Source organism: Palaemon carinicauda, chromosome 42, assembly GCF_036898095.1.
Source record: "Palaemon carinicauda isolate YSFRI2023 chromosome 42, ASM3689809v2, whole genome shotgun sequence".
Classification (NCBI taxonomy): domain Eukaryota; kingdom Metazoa; phylum Arthropoda; class Malacostraca; order Decapoda; family Palaemonidae; genus Palaemon; species Palaemon carinicauda.
Genome location: NC_090766.1, coordinates 16687664 through 16688590, shown reverse-complemented (window position 1 = coordinate 16688590; position 927 = coordinate 16687664). Strand labels below are relative to the sequence as shown.

General features: G+C 27.3%; 1 protein-coding gene across 1 annotated transcript in view; it reads right to left on the bottom strand.

Annotated features, from left to right (window-relative positions):
* Positions 1-788: 788 nt before the first annotated feature.
* The window catches only part of LOC137633020 (peripheral plasma membrane protein CASK-like), a 164819-nt gene continuing 164680 nt past the window's right edge, over positions 789-927 (bottom strand). Inside the window, exon 9 of the mRNA XM_068365188.1 lies at positions 789-805. Coding sequence (XP_068221289.1) covers positions 789-805 — 17 coding nt within the window. The remainder of the gene's footprint in view (positions 806-927) is intronic.

Below are 927 nucleotides of genomic sequence, written 5' to 3'. Positions count from 1 at the left end.
TTATAAATTATTAATAATATTAATTATTATTATTTAAAGGTTTCCCTCATAATACCATACACAAGTTATGATACAATATCAAAATCTTCAGTGAAAATTTATACATCATAATGTTGAATAAAGACTCATTCACAAATTCTGAAACAAATAATAATACCGATTCCCTAATATCGCAAGAGGGTCTGCCCCTCTCTTTTATTCTTCTCTTGTACTTCTCTTTCTCCCTATTTCCTCAATCTTTCCCATCCCGAGTACCTGCCTTTGAGCTATAAACTGGATTGTATCCAGGGGTACTCTTCCTTTCCCCATTTTCCCCACTTCCCTATCCTTATTATTATTATGACTCATTCACAGGTGGCAATACTATATGGAAACCGGAAAAAAAATCTGACTTAATCTAAACAGTTTTAACATTTGTTCTTCAGTGACTGATAGTTCTATTATGAAAATAAACAGATTTCACATGGATATTTTTTTTTCTTATAAATAAAAGAAATCTATAAAGGGAGGTTCAGGAAGAATTGGGGAAAATAATTATATATCTCGGTTTTTTTTTCTATACATTTTGTTTATATGCATACATACACAAGCATAATTACATACTTGCATATATATGTATGTATATATATATATATATATATATGTATATATATACATACATATCTATCTATCTATCTATCTATCTATATATATATATATATATATATATATATATATATATATATATATATATATATATATATATACAGTATGTGTGTGAATGAACGTTTGCTTATATGCAAACTTCGTCATTTCATACCTCCCACTGAAATCCATATACAGTTTGTATGTTCTTAAATTATATTATACGTACACATATTACATAGCCTACTAAAAACATCGTGACGTGTATTCCCCAAAGATTTTCAACACTATTTATATACACAT